This window comes from Cucumis sativus, chromosome 5 (genome assembly GCF_000004075.3).
Source record: "Cucumis sativus cultivar 9930 chromosome 5, Cucumber_9930_V3, whole genome shotgun sequence".
NCBI classification, from domain to species: domain Eukaryota; kingdom Viridiplantae; phylum Streptophyta; class Magnoliopsida; order Cucurbitales; family Cucurbitaceae; genus Cucumis; species Cucumis sativus.
In genome coordinates, this window is record NC_026659.2 from 21,928,376 (window position 1) to 21,946,923 (window position 18,548).

General features: G+C 29.1%; 3 protein-coding genes across 3 annotated transcripts; 1 reads left to right on the forward strand and 2 right to left on the reverse strand.

Annotated features, from left to right (window-relative positions):
* The first annotated feature begins 6,115 nt into the window (after nt 1-6,115).
* On the forward strand, nt 6,116-7,633 carry LOC101217364 (BAG family molecular chaperone regulator 2). The gene is made up of 2 exons (XM_004142723.3): nt 6,116-6,463; nt 7,031-7,633. The coding sequence occupies exons 1-2, from the start codon at nt 6,166-6,168 to the stop codon at nt 7,234-7,236; spliced, it is 504 nt and encodes a 167-aa protein (XP_004142771.1). The 5' UTR covers nt 6,116-6,165; the 3' UTR covers nt 7,237-7,633.
* Nucleotides 7,634-9,290: 1,657 nt separating this feature from the next.
* On the reverse strand, nt 9,291-12,468 carry LOC101217596 (zinc finger protein CONSTANS-LIKE 6). The gene is made up of 3 exons (XM_004142724.3): nt 11,717-12,468; nt 10,088-10,354; nt 9,291-9,634 (listed from the first exon to the last, which is right to left on the reverse strand). The coding sequence occupies exons 1-3, from the start codon at nt 12,398-12,400 to the stop codon at nt 9,611-9,613; spliced, it is 975 nt and encodes a 324-aa protein (XP_004142772.2). The 5' UTR covers nt 12,401-12,468; the 3' UTR covers nt 9,291-9,610.
* A 3,657-nt stretch (nt 12,469-16,125) lies between these two features.
* Nucleotides 16,126-18,301, reverse strand: LOC101217834 (pectate lyase). Its single transcript, XM_004142725.3, has 3 exons — nt 18,100-18,301; nt 16,849-17,589; nt 16,126-16,752 (listed from the first exon to the last, which is right to left on the reverse strand). The coding sequence occupies exons 1-3, from the start codon at nt 18,252-18,254 to the stop codon at nt 16,392-16,394; spliced, it is 1,257 nt and encodes a 418-aa protein (XP_004142773.1). The 5' UTR covers nt 18,255-18,301; the 3' UTR covers nt 16,126-16,391.
* Between the last annotated feature and the right edge of the window lie 247 nt (nt 18,302-18,548).

Sequence of the window (18,548 nt, forward strand, 5' to 3'; positions counted from 1 at the left end):
CATTTAGGGCATAATTTAAATGTTAATAATTATAGAGCTTATAGGAGTTGGAAAAGCTATTTAATTCCCCCACAATATCCCAACATATGGGACCTTCATATATCTCATTGCTCTTTTTTTGCTTTTCCCTCAAAAGAAAAAATCAAATCCCAACCCATATATATGAGTATACTATATAGTCTTTTCCTTATTAAAACACCTAAAAGGAAAAAGAAAAACATCCCATGCTCTTGTGGGGTATCTTTCACACCCTCTACTTGTTTGTCCTCAATTCTTTAACAAAAGCTTTTTTCTATGTCTAAGTTTTTCTTCAATCATTTTTTCATGGCTAGATAATATAATATAGTTTTACATAATTTATCTTCATACCTCAGTTATACCTGAGTTTAAGATTTTGGGCTAACTAGTTATTTAACATGATTGTCATTAGTTTGAAGAGTAAATGGTACACAAATATACATTGTTCACCAACAATTATGATTTACAAAAAAGATATGTTAGCTAGCCACGTTCAAGTGACAAATGAAGAACAATTTTAACCACTAAGGTGATAAATTTTATATAATACCTCCTATAAACCTTATGATCATAATCATAAATAACTTTAAATAATTAAATATGTAGGAGAATCTTATACTTTGGTTGTTCAAGATAAAAAAGTCAAGACCTTCACTTGAGGTTTTGTGGTGAATTTAGAATACGAAGAGCAGAAAATATATTAAATGCAAGAATGTACGTAAAGTGCAAGAAATGTAAAAAAATGAGTCTAGGGTTAAGTGATTAGGAAGCAGTACACAATTGATCAATCCATCAATTTTCATACATGAATGTACTTAGCCTACTCACTGCAATGGTTGCGTTGCAAGTTTCCAAATTGATTGATTAATAACTTATGTATAAACTAGATACTTGACTAATTGGGTTTGATAGAATCCATGAAAACCTCACAATTGCACATTAGGTCCTAGGGGACTTCACTAAGACAATTAGAATTAGATTGTGTAAGTTACTAAATGGTGATTTCAATTACGTGAATTAAACCAATTATTATGCAACCTTTCAATCACATACAACAATGCTTTGATTTGTACACTTAACACTCAATTGCATATCACATGTATCATTCGTCAATTTTCCATCTAACAAATAGTAGATGGTAGTGATTAGGTGAAAGATAGATTCTAAACATAAAATTTTTTAGGGATTTGTTATATATATGATTCGACGTTATTTTTGTCCACTCCCTAGTTAATATTAATTTTCACTTCTTAAATCATATTTCTACTCATTAATATAATTAAAAAATTGAAAAAATGTAAAAAATATATATATATTACACATGAACCTTCCAACTTTTAATTTGATCTATCTCTGAAAATTACATTACTTTTTAAAGAAAATCATTAACATATTGTAAATATTGCATACGCCATTCTAATTAAGCTATAAAAATTGTTACGGTCAAACTTAGGAGTAAATCTAATTGAAAAAAGCATTCAAATTCATAAAAGAGACGAGAGAAAAAAAAGGACCCAATTTTCAAGTTCTTAACTACAAAGAAGGGCAAATCTATACATTAAAATTAGACAATTTTTGACAAAAGAAAAAAGTCCAAACTTTATAACAACATTAACCGTAATTTAACAAATATGGTATTAGATTAAAAGAAAATAAATTTCTATTTTTAAAATTAATATAATATCACATGGAGACGTTTGTTAGTTAGAGTATCAATTTGTTAAGTTGGCTTGACAATTACTTGATGTAAGAAAGGAGATTTAATTTATGGTTCTAATTATGAAGAACATGACATTATTATATTGATAGTAAAAGCTAAATAAATAAAAATAATAATTAATACAACTACCAACATAAACATACATTCATTAATTAAGATTAGAGGAAATGATTAAAAATAATATAAATTCATAATATTAAAGATTATTTTGAAGTGAAGACATAAAAGTGGACTTGGTGATTGTATATTATTTTAAAAATAAAATTAGAAAGTGTTTTTTTCTTTCTTTCTTTCTTTTTCTTTCTTCCCTTAATTAAAGGTTGCCTCACATGGGTTGATACCCCTTTACATTACCCAACCACCCTTTCACAATTAATTAATTAATAATAAACAATAAAAAAAAAGTTAAGAAAATTAATTAAAGAAAAAAAAACCCACCTAACTATACCTAAAACTCAACTCTTTTTTTATTTTATTAAATTATAATAGTACTCCTTTTTTAAAAAAATATTTGGTCTTTTCGTACTCTCATTTCTTTGATTCTAATAGTGACATTTAAAAAAAAAATAGTAAAAGGATATAGCTTCGTTCTTAATGTTTTTAAATATATAAATAAATAATTATCACGATTAACTAACATTTTTTAAATTAAATGGTTGCTTTTATGAAATTTTAGAGACTACAAATATTTGTAAACTTACAAAACCATTAAACAAATATGAAATTGGGTTTTTGGCAAAATACTATATATGAAGTTTGTTCCTCATCAATTAAATTGATGAATTGAGATGGACTCTAAATTGAAAAAGAAGTCTAGCTATGTCTCTAGTTTTAAGTAGTTTGGTCATTTAGAAATATTTTTAAACTTAGATAACCTCACTCTCTTTTACATTTTCTAGTTTGGGAGAGTGTTAGATATAATATAGTAAAAGAAAGCGAAAGTTTTGGTGAAAATTGAAAACATAAAAAAGGTTATGATTATGTAGAGATTAAATTAGTTGTCTAGAAATTAAACTTTCAAATTATTAAAATTGACGTTTCATGTAAGCAAATTTAACATGTATATGAAAGTTAAATTTGTACTTTCTTCGATTATGTTTGATTAATCTCGTATTGTAATAACTCAAGTTAAATTTACTTTTGGAGAGGTACTAAGTGGTTTTGTCAAAAATTATATAAATAGTAACTTAATACTTCTTTTGTAGTTATCTTATTTCAAATTTAAAAAGTTCTCTAATTTCTTTCTTTCCTGTGTACTTGAATATTGAGTTGAGAGTAAGCTTGTCAGATCTAAGTAGTTCGAGATTATAGTTTTACTGGATTTAGTTGTAGTATCCTGCTGATAGGATTGTTTTAGTCTACTTGCAAACATGTGGAGTGAATAATTGTCTTTTGAGTAACATTTATTAGATGCGTTCCTCAACTATGTTTTGAGTCTAATTTAAGTTTTTTTTCATATCTAAGTCCTGTTACATCATTTGACCAACGTCTGAGTCTTAATATTATACCCAATAAGTATACTATTTCTAGTTGAAGTGTAATTAGTTTTTTTCATACTTTTGTATTTGAGGTTAAGAAAGAGATGAATTTTTTTTGTGGTCTGTAATTATATTGGAATTGAAGCTTTTCAACCTAAATTTCAATTTTTACTCATCTCAAAATCAATTATTTTAGATTTTATGAAAAATTATAATCTATTCATATTTTGATGTGGATGTTGATTTTATAAGGATTAATCACAAATAAAAACCCATTAATTACTAAGACCTATTTAATTTTGAATTTAAAAAGAAAATTAGGTGGAAAAGTAATCTTAAAAGAGTGCAAATGAACAGAGAACACTAGCTAAGGTAAAACCTTATATATATATTATCCTTTCTCCAATATTTAGGGTTTTGAGAACTATATATTGTCTCTTAATTATTACTTTCCCCTCTATGTTTTCTACATTAACCGATGTAAATTATAAGGGTGTTGTTTAGAGAGCACTATGGTAAACCCTAAAAACCTAACTAATTATATTGTGTGTATTTTACTCAGACAAAATCCCCCAAGTTCTGGTTCTGTGTACTCATATAAACCTACCTATACCTTTTAATTTTAAATACTATACTTTTTCTTTCTTCCTTTCATGTCTACTTAATCTTTTATCTTTTACACTTTCAAAATATCATCATTCTTCTTATTATATTTTCAAGAAACAAAATGATGAGATCTAAGTATCAAAATAATTCATTCTAAAGCACAGAAATTCAAATCAAAATTTGAACATTCTCCTATCTTAAAAATGTTCATTTTATTCTTTATACATTCAAATCTATTTTTTATAATTTGTTATTATAACTTTCTAAAAAAACCTTTGGGCGTTTATTTTAATATTTCTAAGGCATGGAAATGATAAATATTTAAAATTACATATTAACAAAAAGTTGAAGTACAAGAACCAAATTAAAATGAAAAAGTATATAAAGATGAAAGAAAAAAAGGGTTTCTTTTTGGAGGTCCCCATAAAGAAGCCCTGAAAAAACGACAGTTCTCCAAACCCATGACCTAAAATATATATATTAAACCTCCACTCCAATCCAATCAAATCCAATCCATGAATATTGGCAAAAATTATGATTATGAATAATGTTAGATTAAAATTAAAAAGAAAAACCCTTTGGAAGTGATTATGCAATGGCCCGCCAATGAAGCAAGCGTGTTCCCAAGCATCCACCCCCATGTGCTGCCCTTTCCCCCTCTCTATCTATCACCTCCTTCGCCTTGTCGCTTTCTCATGCCTCCTTTAACCCTATCTTCATCATCTCTCCCGCCCACCTATCGCCCTCCACCTCTTCCATTCTTAATTCTTAAAATCATCTCCTCTTCCACCCCCTATCATTTGTTTTCTTTTGTTTGTAATTCACCTATTTTACAAACCTTTCATTTCATTCCTATAGTTTTCTTTATCTTTTCTTGTTCTATATCATTCTTGAGCCATCATACTTCCTTCTTAATCTTTTCCTCCTGTACTACAAATATTCATTCTTTCTTTTAAGATAATATAAACAATAGTTTACATTATATTTTAGTATAACCTTTGTGTTGAAGGTTTAATTAAGTAAACCTATCTCACAAGTCACAATTTTTCTCTCAACCATTTCATTTACCTTGCTTTACCCAGGGTGGAATTCAAATTGTTCATAACAAATTATTGAATTTATGATTTTTTTTAGTACAAGCTCGAGTGAACGGATTTGAATTTAGAACTTTGATTCTTATTACATATAAATGTTAATTGAATTAAGACTTTCAGTTCTTAAATAAAATACGACTTTAAAAGTTAAAAGAAAATCAAGGGGAAAGATTGTTATAAGCTTAGTTTTCAAAACCTAATAAAACATATATAACAGGAGGGGTCTAATTTTTAAGAATTGTTGTTTTTTTTAAGAAGGATACGAGTTGCAACATCGTTTAGAATCATAAAAGATATATATATATATATACAAAAGGATTTAAGAATAAATTTGCTTGGTCCACCGAGAGTGTTTAAGGATAGTTATTTGAGTTTTTAAGTCTAAAGTTAATACATTGGAGTTAGAAAGTTTGTGTTTCAAATGCATAATTGTAAAGTCTAGAAATATAAAACATTTGAATGGGAAAAGTTGGATCATTTCTCAATAAATGTGAAAAAGTTTAATAGTGAACACGGTTAAAATTGGTAAAATTGAGTTATTTAACCATAATGAATTGTAAAGTCGGTAGACCAAATCCTCTATAAAATTTTAAAATATACGGAATCAAACTTTTTTAACATTCTGTTTTTTTTTTCTCTTTTTTTTTGTCTAAAAATTATTTTCCTAATATAAAATTTCATTCAATTATGGTCATTTAAACTCATTCTTAAAAACACAGAGTAAAATGTATATTTTGAATCATTTATTCTTTTATAAACAAGAAAACTAGAAAGAAAAAAAAAACTTGAAAATCAGATACTTTTTTTCTCAAAAAAGGAAAAGAAATAGAAAACAAATATTGACTACTTTTACTGAATACTTTCAACCAAGACTACAAATTAAAGATAGAAAAGTTAGTTTTAAAGATAACAAAATAAACTAAAATATTTATAAATATAACATTGGTATAAAACTAAAACATTTATGAATATAACAGAAGTAACAATAAAAATAAAAAATAAAATTTGGAAGATAAAATAAAAGATGAAAGAAAACACAAATGATGGAGACCATAATTAAATAATGATATAATTTAATAAATTTTGTCTCTCTATTTCTCTCTTTTATTATTATTATTATTATTAATTGTATTTGCAGCTTCTTCCCAAATTTGTCCCTACATATGTTTAATCTCCACCATTATATAAATCCCCAAACCCATCACCATTTTTTGAAACAAACTGAAAATTTTATCTCCAAAGTTAAAAGATGATGATGAAGCTTAGGTCAAAGAGATTCTGCCGAAGCTCCACTTTCAAATTTGGAATTACAAGCTTTGTCACCAGCTGTAATAACAAGATCAAAGTTGCCGATGACCACCACAAGGACTCCTCCTCCGCCGCCTTGACCGAAATTAAATGGGAGCTCCGCCCAGGTGGTATGCTTGTGCAGAGGAGAGAAATCGCCGGCCAATCCACTTTGCCCGGAGAAGATGAAACAATCACTATTAGAGTTTCAACTGTCTCTCAATTTCATGACATTTCTGTTCAACCCACCTCTACTTTTGGTATGTTTTCGTTCTCTTTTTTAACCTTACAATTGGGTTTTTCTTTCTTCAATTTTCCAAATTTGGTGAAGACTTTTTATTTTCCAAAAAACGTTTGCACGATCCTTTTAAGAACGTTATTGAAAAAGTTAATCGTGTTTAAGATAACTTTAAAAGAAATTGAATAATTTAGAAACACACTTCTCTAAAGCTAAAAGTTTAAATCTTTATACATCACTTTGGTTGTACATCAAATTTCGTTTATTGTATACATTCTCAATGAATTTGTAAATTTTTTAACGATGTCATTTTATTTATTAAAGAATAACAGTCGAAAGCAATTAAGTTGTATATAATCTCATACATTATTAATTTTATTTTAGAAATAGTAAAAAAGACAAAAATAAAAAATAAAAAAACAAATTTCAACTTTTTTATATATATAAAATTTTATTGGAGAAGTTGTAGGAAAATATGTATAATTGCAAACCAAGGCATATTGGGATTTATTTTGTTCATGTAGGGTTCTTAAGGGTTTGATTAAAAAGTAATGAATTTAATTTGGTTATGTGTGTGTGTTTTTTGTAGGGGAATTGAAGATGATTCTATCAATGGTGACTGGTTTAGAAGCAAAAGAACAAAGATTATTATTCAAAGGGAAAGAGAGAGATGATTGTGAATATCTACACATGGTGGGGGTTGGACACAAACACAAAGTTCTTCTACTTCAAGATCCAGCTATCAAGGAAAGGAAGCTTCATGCTTTAGCAACAACCCAACCAATTAGTGTATAATATTTTTATTATATTAAAATCTCATAATTAATTAATATTACTACTAATTAATCCCACAAAAAAATGGAAAAAAACAAAAAAAAAAAAACAAACACATTGTTTACTTTTTAGATACCCACTAACCCTAAGAAGAAAAACAATTATGTGCCAAAATTATTGTCAGTCCTTTAATTGAAAGGCCTTAATTTGTTGTTTTGTTAGAATTTTGGTGGTTTGAATATATAATGTTTTTGTAAGACTGTTTGAGCAAATTTTGAGGGCATCCATTTATATATATGGATTCTTATGTGTAATATGATGATGATGATGCTTATGATCTCAGTCATTATGTTTGTTGATTTTGTATCCAAACAAAGATTGATTCTAAAGAAATGCACCTCTCACAAGTTTCATTTTACCCTTTTTTTTTTATTACATTATTCTCTTTATTCAAACAAAAAAAAAATGTAATGATCAGTGTTGCATGAATAGACACATATAAATGTTAGAGATGTATTTATTCATAATAACATTTTTCAATTTGAACTTTGAACTTTAATAATTAATTGTATTATTTTACGTCTTTCGATTTGCTCAAAAACTATCATGTGAGACTTAATGTATCAAGTAAAGAGATAAATTGTCAAAAGTGTGAATTCAGTTTGAAACCTTTTGTCAAGAATACCTAATTAACGGTGAACAAATTCAACCTAACTAACGAACTAGTCCAAGAAAATGCAAGTATGATATATATAATGATATACTAAGCAACTCTCGAACTAATTATGTTTCAATCGATTATTTGTAATGTCAAATCCAAATAAAGTTATGTATTTCAATTATGTTAGTGATTGGACGTTGCTGCAAGAATCTTCGACCATATGTCGATAAAAAAAAAACAACAACTGGACCGTCAAAACAAAATCTACAAATTTCTTCATCAAATTAATCGTCGGTGTAAGACAAATTTAATCTTCATCAGCATAATTCTATGGTAGCATGTACCACACAAGAACACCTATGGCTAGATATAATTGGTTGCACAAAATTCTCACCCAATTTCGAACCAAACAATTTAATAGTTAACACTAAAAATAATGTAGTAGTGGTAGCACGGGTTGTACACAAAAGTGTTGAATTTTTTTTTTAATTAAACATTTTGCAGTTCGAGATAACGTAACCATCAGGAAATGATGTATGTGAGATTTGTGAAAACTTAAAGATCATCAAATGTATACGTCTTACTAATGTTATATGTTGAATTGAATATTAGTCTTATTTTTATAATAAAAGCTTATTTTTGTTATATTTGTTCCTCACTTGATTTGATTGTCGATTAATTATTGTTCATGCATAATTAGGTACTCTCGAAAAAAAAATTACATATTTGGCAATTACGATTTATATATAAAACTGTAAATTACTTATGTCGACAAATACGACGTTGGCAAACATATGATTTTTACAACATTTTGAAAAACGATTAATTTGTCAACGCAACATATGACAAATTAATCATAAAACTACTTTTCCCTATTTTTCTAAATTGCTTCTCATCAAACTTCCTAAACTCCTACTTTACCCTAAATTACTAAATTAATCATAAAACTACATTCCATTCATTACAAATTCATCCATAGTTTATTAAAAAATACAAATGTAGCGAAATTATTATAGTTTCACTTAATATAGTCTCTACAAATTATTATAGTCCTAATTATTTACTTCTTAAAATAAATATTTATTATCTAAAATTTTGTTTATTGTTTTGCACTATTATTTTTTATCACACAAATATTTAGATTTATAAAATATCATGGTTCAAAAATTTAACTAATTTGATCTAATTAGAGGTAATGATATTTGGGCACATGTTTCATTGAGTCTAAAAATAAACTCATTCAATAACTTGACACAATATTCAATCAAGCCCAAATACAATTTGTTGGGTCTAAAGTTCATCCACTCTTAATGTCTATAACCTTTGTAAACTCAAGTTCAATCTCACGAACAATACTTTTAATTAAATTTGTGTAAACAACATATCACATTTTATAATTAATAATTTTATGACATCGTTAATATATTAGTTCATGTCTAATATTTTGAATGTTAATGGGATTGGAAACCACATAATGTGATGATTGACACACCACTCATTACTCAATACTCATTTCATTACTTGTTAATGGACAAGTATGAAGGTTTTTTTTTTTCCCTAAACCAATGTTTTTTATTTAACATTTATCATATTTTATTATTACAACATATTATCTATGAAAGTAGAGAGAAAAAAAAAACAATGAAATTATTTTAAAAGAAGAAAAGAGAACACTACATTGCTGCATTTCCTGGAATGCCCTTTATGTCCAAAATGATATGTTTCTTCACTTTCTCAACTTCTTTTCACAAAACGACCCTGCAAAACCAACATCAAACTCAATTCAAACCAAATTATTCTATTCAATTTCACAATGTAATTATAATAAAGAGTGCTTTTACAGCCAACAATTTAGATTAGAGAGTATCGTTGATACGAGTGAGTAGTTAAAGATAAAATGGAAATGAATTTTACAAATCAAATCTAAAAGTTAGTTTTGGACTGCATTACCATACATACCCACTTCAATATAACTCATAAAACACGTCCTAAGTGAACAATAACTTTACAAAGAATTGTAAATATGACAAGATGTACGTATGAGCGGTAGACTTCTAAAACAATATACACATTTACAGATTGTGAGAGTTAAATCTAAAATGTATTTTATTTACAAATTCTTTTAGGTTGTATTATATCTACTAATATTGTAATGAAACGATAAAATGAATTAGTAAAATGAAAATTGTAATGAAAGGGGTGGGAGTATACCTTCATTCTGGGACGCTTTTCAGCATTGAGTTTTCTGACTTCATAGCGAATACGTTTGGAGAAAAGACGGCTTTGCCTTTTTTCTTTGTATCTCAAAACACTCGCCTCTCTCTGGCCCATTTTCCATCCTTCTTTTCCTTCTAATATCAATTCTTCTTTCTTCATTATTCCAATTTCTGGGACTTTCCACACATTACTGCTGCTATTGTTATTAGTATTGTTACTGCTATTATGCCCTTCACTTCCTATTCCATCCATCACATTTCTCTGTATACAAACACAAATATAATCTTCAATTCAATATAACATATAACATTCTGCTTCTATATCATTCCTATATACATACTTGTTCATATATAACATTTAATCTTTAAAAAAAGTTATCATTTTGGTTCTCATATTTCAATGTTTGTTTCATTTTACTTTCTATATTTTCAATTGTTTAATTTTCCTCTTACTCTCATTAGTTTAGTCCCTCAATAGATTTATTCAAATATTAAAGATTTATTTAATAATCTTGTTATAGGTTTTTTTTGTATTATTTTTAAAATAGTAACAAAAACAATGTAGCCATAAAACAAAACATATATTTATATATATATAGAAAAGGATATGTCATGAAAGATATTGAAACAAAATTTAAAAAACAAAAAAAAAGTATCAAATAAGCTTTAAAATCAAGGAATTCAGAAAGGTATGTATATGAATGAAAAACTATTTTCTACTTTTGGAAAGCTGATAAATTAGTTTTCACATCTACCCCTTTTAAATTTGAAGTATATCCTTTTTGTCCCCACAAGTATTGGTATTTATAGGATTGGACTGCACCTCATAGCCCAAACACTGAATTCACTTCCCTCTCTGAATACCAAAACTATGATTAGAATACAAAAAGCTTATATTTCTAACTCTTTTTTTTTTCTCTTATCTGCTTTTTGGTTTTGATTTATTTGATTTACAAAATTCAATGTGTGACAATTAGTACCCATGTTAAAAGATGAATTTGAAACGGTCGAAATGAAATCATAAGAAAATAGGGTTTAAATACTTATAAAATTTTTAAATAAACATTGCTTTTCAGAAAAAGAACTTATTCTGGTATATCACTCTCCTAAAATTGCTTATATAGATTATAAGAGTGTTCACGTAAGACACACAAATTCGTGTCTCTCTTAACTATTAACAAGTATATTTAGAAGTTAGTTTGAAATCATTAAAATAAATTACTTTACTTGTTTGTGATGATTATGATTTATGAATATAGTTCTGGTGTCTAATGACAATGTGAAAGTATACAAAAGTGCTTTTAATCAATGAGAGATACTAATATATTGATAGTGTTTTTGAAATTTCTAAGATCATATTTCAAAAGGATATTAATCATTTCAAAATCAAGCTGAATTGAATGATTTTTGTGAAAATGTTTAGAAGGGAGTTTGAAATGATTAAAAAGAGTGGATGAAAGTTAGGTTTTGAAAGTCTAAAACTAAACATTAAAGTAATTTAGAATGATTAATAGACAGGAAATACACTTTTCTAAACTAAATCTAAATCTATAGACTCTAATTTTATGTATTACATTATCAAACATTAAGCTAATAAATGGGAAAAGAAGAGAAGAGATCTTACACTAAGAAGAGAATCAGAGCAGAGATATGGATCATCATGAAGATCAGGAACGGTCTGAGGTGATTCTCCATTGATGAACAGAGGAGCTTTATCAGGCCAAGCGTTCAATATCCCTTCATAATCAAGCTTCAACCATAACTGTTTCCCAATCATCTCCATCTTAATCTTCTTCTTCTTCTTCTTCTTCTTCATCATCTTAACCTTCTTAACCCACTCATCCGCCGCCGTACTCGTCACTTCCTCCTCCTTCTTCTCCACCACTTCCGAATAACAAACCCATTTCTCCTCCACCCCCGTTTCCCTTTCTCTGTTCCTCATCGCCGTCCGTACAAGCTCTGCCTCCTCCACCAAATTCCGAGACTCTTCCTCCGATGACATCTCGTTTTGGTAACATGGGAGAAAGCTTTGTAAGCTGCAGCAGCTGCTACTTACGACATCGTCGTTTTCGAAGATGAAGGCGACGTCGTCTTCTCTGTCTTCTACTTGTAGATTCTCCGGATGCAGGGGAAACAGAGTTAGCTGTTTCTGAGGCGGAGGAGGTGGCGGTGGCAGTGGTGGGTGGTGGATCATCGGTGGTGATTTGGGAGAAGTTAACTGTAATCGAAGACTGAGGAATTTGGGTCGTCTGGTTTTGGTTCGAGATTTACGAATTGGGTGTTTGATTAATGAGTCGTTCCTGCACATTTCTTTTGGTTGTTCAAAGAAGACATGGACAAAAATTTTACTCTATGAAAATAGAGGAAAAATATAATGAGAAAATATTTCAATTTATAGTTCTAAAGTTGACCCTTTATATTTTATTTAAATAAATCTTGCTCAAACTCTAAACAATAATGATATGAAATTAAAATTTTAAATATGTTTGGTGGTTTGATTTAGCCATGGATAAGTAGAAGAAATGTAAAGTATGAATAATTATAGAATGTGATTAAAATATAAAGAAATGTGAAAATTAAATAGATTAAGGAAGTTAAATAGTATATTTAATAAATAAATAAATAAAGAAGAAAGGGAAATTTTGTAGAAAAGAAAAAAGAGAAAAAGGGAAGGGGAGGGGACCCAGTTGAGGGAAAAAGTGAAAGAGAAACCCGATTGAGTCAGCTATGTGATATTAAAAGATGATGTGACGTGTTTGGTTTATTGACAGGTGGATGTAGAAGATTGGGTGAGAGAGTGGATTTTGTATTGTTATCCAGATTTCGCTGTGGATAGAATGTGGGGGTGTTTTAGTAATTTGAATTACAATTATTAGTATTATTATTTTGTGAAGACAATCAATATTTGAGGCTGTTTTTGGAGTAATAATAGTGTTCACAAGATGCTTCCTCTCCCTCTCACTTCACTTCACTTCCATACATTACCCCTTTTCCCTCTCTCTCTTCTAACTTCTCATTCATTCTCATTAAATACTATAAATATTTCATCACTATTTACAAATTTACAATCATAAATCTATACTCTATCTATGTACGTCCAAAACATTTTTTTACATCTATGTCCCCCTTCTCTATCATGCTTCTTACATAATTTCAATTATCTACTTTTCCAAAACCATTTATATATATATATATATATATATATTCGGTTTTCGATTTCATTATCCACAATATATCCATACGATTCAATTTGATTCACATTTTAAATGTTTGTACTTTTCTTTTTCTTTATAAACGCTTTAAAAAATCAATTTATAAATACACCTCTTCTTTGCTTTTATTATTTACACACATAGAAATAACAATAATTTTATTCGAAAATAATATGCTTGGCAAAAGTAGTACAAATACTAGAGATCTCCACAAACTAAATTTGATTTCTCATTTATTTGTAGTTTAAGTGTTATAGTTTCTAATTTTTATCATACGCTAGTTTCTCTTGAATACATCAATTTTAATCCTTAATAATCTTTACAATCTCATTCGAAGTTTGGTCTTTGGAGTACTTGATGATCTCGAGGATTGGTCTTTGAATTTGAGTTTTTTTAATAAGCAACTTTTGGACTTAAGTCTTTGGTTTGTAAATGGAAAAGAAACAACCCAATTTATTGAAGTCGACGGTGAAGAGACAATCAATTTTGTTCGATAAGAGATGTTCAATTGTTTGAAGAAGAGATTCAATATTTTAATATTTTGAAATCTAAATGTTTACATTAATCTTCATACTTTCTTATATCTAGATTGTTCAAATGATGGGTGACCTTCCCTATTTATAGATTATAGATTTTTGCGAGACCTTGTATAAGTTTGGGCTTGTTCGATATCGAACATATATAACTTTTATGCTTAGACTTACTTTAATAATTATTTTAATACATTTCTATTAAATAAATATTAAATAAATTTAAACCCAAAAGTTATATTCAATATATTTTAAATAGACTTTTAGTTTAAATTGGATCCAATGTATTAAAATAAACTCAAGCTAACCTAGGTTCAAGGTTCAAGTTTAATGGTCATGTGGTATAATATGATTAGATACACTTACATTGTCCATTTATAAATATAGAGATCCATGTTCCCAGGCTAGTTTCTTCCTTCTATTTTAGTTCAAATATTTATTCTACTTTAGTTCAAACATAATTGATTTCTAAATTTTTAGAGGCGATGTGTTAAAGTTGGTTATTGTAATTAGTGATCGGTAAACTATGGTGGTGTGTAGGGATGCATATCCTTTTAATTTTAATACGTAAGAAATGGGATTAACAAAGTTGGGATGAGAAGTTGAGGATACATGTTGTGTGTTTCTTGTCTTTCTTTGAAATAGAAAAGGCTAAAGTTGCACAAAAATTCTTCTTCAAATACATCATTTCATCTTTACTCAACTGATCATACTTTTTGTTTTCCCTACTATGGATATATGAAAATTACCAATTATATTGTGTTGACTTGAGTTGCTTCCTCTTATCCACTTTTAAATTTTTCTTATTACAAAACAAAAACAAAAAGTACTACTGCCAACATAACTTGACTTATCGAATGAAACCATGTTTTTGTATGGTACTTGTTTTTAAATATAGCAAAATATTACAAAGAGATTATTGCTATCATCTACCACTACTGCTAGATGCTGATAGATATAAATAAATTATGAAATTTTGTTATATTTATAAACAGTTCAACAATTTGTCATTTAAATCAAAATTGTAATTATTAAATAACCTCTAAAAAGTTGGGCTATTAACATGGATGGGTGAAGCTTCAACCTATTATAACTCAATTGCTTAACCTAAATATGCTTCTAATTAGCTCTATTCCAAAAATAAATAAATATTATATTTAACCTTTTTCTAATAATTAATTTGTTCATTTCCCTTCTACATCTCTAATACAACTTTAACTATGCCGTATAGTGATTCATTACTTATATCGATTACTAATAAGTTATGTTAGTTGAACTTTTTTTTTCTCTTTAGTACAATTGAATGTAAAGATTTGAACTAAAGATTTGAACTATTTGCAAACATGAGTTTAGCTCAACTGGCACTGTATGTTCAAAAAAGTAAACAAGAGGTTTCAGGTTCAATTACAATGATAGAGAAAGTGTTGTGTTGATAATCCTTTTTTTTTTAGGTTTAATGGTCTAATAGCTAGTATAAGGTTCTATCTTAAAACCAATTAATAATAAGAAAAGTAGCTTATTTATCTTATATGGAGTGTGTCACTTTAGTTTTTCCAATGTGGGACTCTTAACATTTTTAACACTTCCATTAGGTTGTTTAGGTGAGACTTCCACGTTTTTTTTTCTTTGAAAATCTAGTTTTATATGACAATCCCGGTCTCATCTCATTCCCCATTCCTATAAAATTCTCTACGGGGATTCGGGCGGAGATTCCCCATGAGGAATTCACAGGGATTAGTTTTCCATAAAAAGTATTTTATCATTTTTTTAAATCAATTAATATAAATTATCGAGATAAGAAAATCTTAATTATATAACTAAGTCTATCGTTGAATCGTTTATTTACATTTAAGGATAAATTAGTTAAATTTTAAGTTAAAGAAGAAATTAATCAACTTTTTAGTAGAAAGAAATAAACATAAATCAAATTATTTACTTATATAATCTAAATTCAAACATACTCATTATCTTGGCAAATAAACAATCAGATTTAAAATTTAAATGTATTATTTATGTAATAATAAGAATAACATAATCTTACATGACAATACTAAATAAAGAAATACAATATAATGGAGGCAGGAACGGAACAGGATCAAAGGAATGCATTATTCCCATGCTCTCGTCTGAAAGATTTTGTTGTTTGAGTTATTCAAATTGTTGTTAACTTTTATTAATAACAAATATAAATTATTATTAATTGTTATTTGAGTTCAAATTATTGTTATAATTAATATCCTCACGAGGAGAAAGAGTTGTTTATGAACCAAAAAAGAAAGAGAAGAAAAAGGTAAAAAACAAAACACAAAACCAACATATAATTATATTCCTCACTTTCTGCCATTAGCTTTCACATTCACAAACATCCCGAGTTCAACCAAAATCTTACGTTTCACTTTGCAAAAACTCAAAATGTTGGAACCAAAATAAACTTAACATCACATCTTTCTTCATATAATTAATTATATATATTGAGATGTATTCTATTTTTTTCTTCTTGATATAAAATATAAAGGATATACTAAATAATTATTAAGCTAGAGTCACGCTAGATCAGTTAGCAACGAGAGCCCCTGCGGCAATTGAGAGCACCTGCAGTGATAGTGATATCCCCAACAAGAGATGAGGGTCTAGCGCTGAGACTATAAGCTCGTGCATAGCTAGAGGAGGCACCAGCGCCTGATTGGCGAAAATAGGCGCCATTCAACAACAAGTCACCCTCAGAACGCCAGTTCCAATGGCGCCACTCGCTCTCGGGTGCGTCCTCGTGCTTTGTTACCTCCTTTCGAAACCGATTATAAGGCGCCACGAATCTATTGCCTTGGCTGTATATCGTGGGTGAAGCACTCCCTCCGATGGCATACATTTCCCAATGAGTGTAATCGTTGTTCACTACATGGAAATATCCATGTCTACATCTACACATATAGCATATAGGTTTAAATTTGTTTTTAATTAAGAATGAAATTAAAGTAATATTGTAGAGATGATGAAAAGGGATATATGAAATTTACCTTGGCATTCGTTGGACAAGTCCTTCACCAAAATGGTTAAAAGCAATAGTAACTTGCATGTTTTTATCTTGGGTGAAAGAATCACTATGTCCCAATAACATAACCTTATCATGATGTGTCATATAGTTATTGGATATAGTAATAGCCGTTGATCCATGAATGGCGTCAATCAACCCATCATTACAATTAGACAAAGAGCAATGATCGATCCAGATTTGTTTACCACCTAAAATGGAGACACCATCACCGTCAGATGCAGTCCACCAGCCAGCATGCTGTGGGGAGTCTCGTATGTTAGCATTCCCACCTCTCTTGCAATCGTGAATATGGATGCCGTGGATGATTATATTCGTCGCGTAGTGGATTTTAATACAAGGGCCACCTGCCAGGTGGACGCTGGCGCCACGTCCGTCGATGGTTTTGAAGGAGTTCATGACCAGCTCTTGGGCGAGTTTGATTACCATGTCGCGCTTGAAGATGATCCATAAGGGTTCGTTTTGGATGACGGCGTGGCGGAGGGTGCCCGGACGGGGGTTAAGTGGGTCGTCGTTCCCGGAGTCAGTGACTACGTAGAAACGGCCGTTTTTGCCGCCGATTGCGTTTTTGCCGAAGCCGATGGCGCAATCGGCTAAGCGTTTACGGTTTGTTTCCCAATTGGAATCGCATCTCCAACAATCGTCTATTGGGTTTCCTGTTCCACATGATAAATACCCCAAGTTTCTTCTTGATCCATTTATGCTCCTGCGTGCCGCCATCAGTAACCACAAATTTATTTTACAACCAGAAATAATAACTAATACAATTGCCAAATGTATATCAAAACATAGATACACTAAGAAGTATTTTCCCCAAAATTTTGAATACAGTTTTGGTTTGGTTCTATGTTAGCTAGGTGCTCATTCTTTAAAATAGTAAACTTTCAATGTTTGTTCCTTTGTCACATTACATTCCCACCTTTTAAGGTGTCTACTTGTCATGTTTTATTCTTTTAAAAAAAGGTTTATTTTAATTGGATCTACAAAATAATAACACAAATTAAAATTTTACTCATCATAACAACTGCTCTTCCCATATAAATTTATTTTCACAAGTGAGCCAAGTTTAACCCTAAAACTTTGTTACATAAAAGATTTGTTTTTAAAAATGCATGCATGACCGAAAGTTAAATGATTTAGAAGTACAAGAACTAAAACAAGAGTATATTTAATATGTATGAGAACCAATGTACATAACAAAAATGTATATATATACCTTTGAACTTCTTCAACGACGAGATGAGGATGTTGATGAACAAAAGGTAAGGAGGAATTGGAAGGTAGTGGAGCAGTCATAGACAAGAAGAAAGAAAGAGATAAAAGAAGCAACAAAAAGTAAAGGGAAGAAGAAGAAGAAGAAGAAGCCGCCATTGGAGAGTTCAAAATTAAACAAAAGAAAAAAGAAAGATTGAAAAATTGGTTTTAGGGAAAATGGGGATTGATATAAGTGATTTATATAGAAATATAAAGCCGATAGTAGAGGCGTGATTGTACCATAAATTACATTTGTGGGGTCTCTAACATTATCGTAATTTCAGGTTTTTTGAACCCTCTCTCTTCAATCTTCAAACCACACTTAAGTCAATTCACTTTGACTTTTTCCTTTTTGCTTCCTTTTTCTATCGTGTCTTCCTCTCGAGTCATCGTCGCAATATATATATAGTT